The sequence below is a fragment of the Cariama cristata genome, unplaced genomic scaffold, assembly GCF_000690535.1.
Source record: "Cariama cristata isolate BGI_N322 unplaced genomic scaffold, ASM69053v1 scaffold34560, whole genome shotgun sequence".
NCBI classification, from domain to species: domain Eukaryota; kingdom Metazoa; phylum Chordata; class Aves; order Cariamiformes; family Cariamidae; genus Cariama; species Cariama cristata.
Genome location: NW_009594701.1, coordinates 2014 through 4031, shown reverse-complemented (window position 1 = coordinate 4031; position 2018 = coordinate 2014). Strand labels below are relative to the sequence as shown.

Sequence of the window (2018 nt, the reverse complement as noted above, 5' to 3'; positions counted from 1 at the left end):
TTACCGTAGCTCGTCTACAGCTATGAGGGCTGCGGTTGGACCACCTTGTCCTTGTGTTTTGGGCTAGGTGACCCATCACTTGGTAAGGTGGTCACATCATCTTGTCAACTGGTGCCCAGGAGGTGGGGGACATCCCTACTGGGAAGGCGCCTGGGCTTGCCGGCAGCCCCTTTAAGGTCTAGGGTGGCCACAGTGGCAAATAAAAGTAGCCACAAACCTGAATTTGGCCAAGAAGCCATAGCGCTATTCTCACTTCTTTATCCAAACCCTTTTCTGGACCATTTATCCGTTCACGCACACTCTGTGACAAGACCCTCACCACCGGTTCACAGCCAGGACGTTATTAATGCAACGCCAACCCAACCGTGCCGCGAGCAGCATGGGCGAAACCAAAAAAACCCCATCTTTTCATATTAAAGCAGCACTGCGGTACGACAATTGTGGCTCAGCCACTCAATTTTGGCCACCAATGGTACCTCCGCTGCCCTGATGGACCACCTGGGGTGTAAACACACCAGAGATGAGTGCTGGTTTGGGGTCAGAAAGTTCTAGGAGAGCTACATCCACATAAAAGGTGGAAACGACCACGCCGGCGAGCAGAGGTGATACCATTTCCATGGCGTTCCCGCAGATTTTTGCTACGGTGGCCACCATGGGCAGCTGTAAATCCTTGGGGGAACAGGGGGAGATAAGGAGGCAAAAGGGGAATGGGAGGCAGGTCCCACCACACAGAGAGGAGGAAAGGGAAGGGGAAGACGAAACCAAAGAGCCGAGCTCGTGGTGAAATACCTGGAGCATCCCAAGGGCCGTGGACCTTCTCTTGTACGAGGTCCTGGTAGCCTGGTAAAGGACTTGGAGGTCGTCTTCATCCCGGTGTCTAGGACAGCAAAGTCAAGGAGATGTTGGCTCTTCTGGAAACCAAAGTAGAAACCGTCTGGCCAAAGTGCCCGGTTTCCCCAGTCGTGGTTGGGCTCGAGTCAGGAGTTTCCCACACCAAAAGCTTGTTTTGGCTCTGCTGACCAAATTTGAGCCGCTTCGAAGCTCAATCCCAGCTCAGGAACAAGAGAAACCCACCCTGCTCCCTCAAAACCCCCTCCCAACTCCCCCAAAACCTGTTGGGAACGTGTGATTTCCCCAAAGTTTTGCTTTCCTCCGGGATGCCGAGCGGGAAGGGACGAGGATCGGCCGCGGGCCAGTTCCCGGACACGTGGCTTCACCAAAATCTCACTGTTTTCTCTTAGGTTATAAGCTCCTGTCCCCTGGTCACCAACATCTTTACCACGCTTTTTTGCAATTTTCCCCTCTTTTTAACAGCGGTACCTTCTCCCTGCCACGCTGGAGCAAATAAAAATGTAATATATTGCTACGTAGCTAGCGGAAAAAGACAAGGAAAACCTGATATTCCTTCGGAAGAGAGGGCTCTTTCTTTTTTTTTTTTTTTTATTGAGGTTGCGTACGTACAAGGGGGAGGGGAGGGTCTGCGGGGGAAGACAGATTTCTACGGCATCTTTGGGGTGCTGATGGGTTCCCGGCCTGGAAAATGTCAAAGGATTTCAGGAAGGGCTTCAAGGACAAATGATGGGATGACAGACAGGCGATGGGATGACGGAGAGAAGATGGGATGACGGACTAATGATGGGATGATGGACAGGTAACGGGATGACGGAGAGCAGATGGGATGATGGAGGGAAGATGGGGTGATGGACAGGCGATGGGACGACGGAGAGAAGATGGGATGACGGACAGGCAACGGGATGACGGACTGATGACAGGATGACGGACAGCCTGAAACGGCAGACGGTTTGACTGAGGAGTGATGAGAGCGAGCGGATGGTGGCCCGACGCATCGAGCCCTTTGAGCAAACTCAGTAATAAGAGGAAATAATTAGCCCAAAAAAAAAAAAAGTGTATTATTTACTGCTACTTTAGCTCATTTGCATGGCGTGGGTTTGTTTTTTTTTTTTTTCTGGTCTTTAAAACTGAAGAATTTTACCTAGGAAAAGTGCTGATTTTTTTTT

General features: G+C 51.0%; 1 protein-coding gene across 1 annotated transcript in view; it reads right to left on the bottom strand.

The window, feature by feature from the left end:
- Positions 1 to 2018, bottom strand: part of LOC104160715 (zinc finger protein OZF-like) — a 4665-nt gene that overhangs the window by 677 nt on the left and 1970 nt on the right. Inside the window, exons 3-4 of the mRNA XM_009698925.1 lie at positions 514 to 537; positions 254 to 299 (exon numbers count right to left, since the gene is read on the bottom strand). Of these exons, the coding sequence (XP_009697227.1) occupies positions 254 to 299; positions 514 to 537 (70 nt within the window). The remainder of the gene's footprint in view (positions 1 to 253; positions 300 to 513; positions 538 to 2018) is intronic.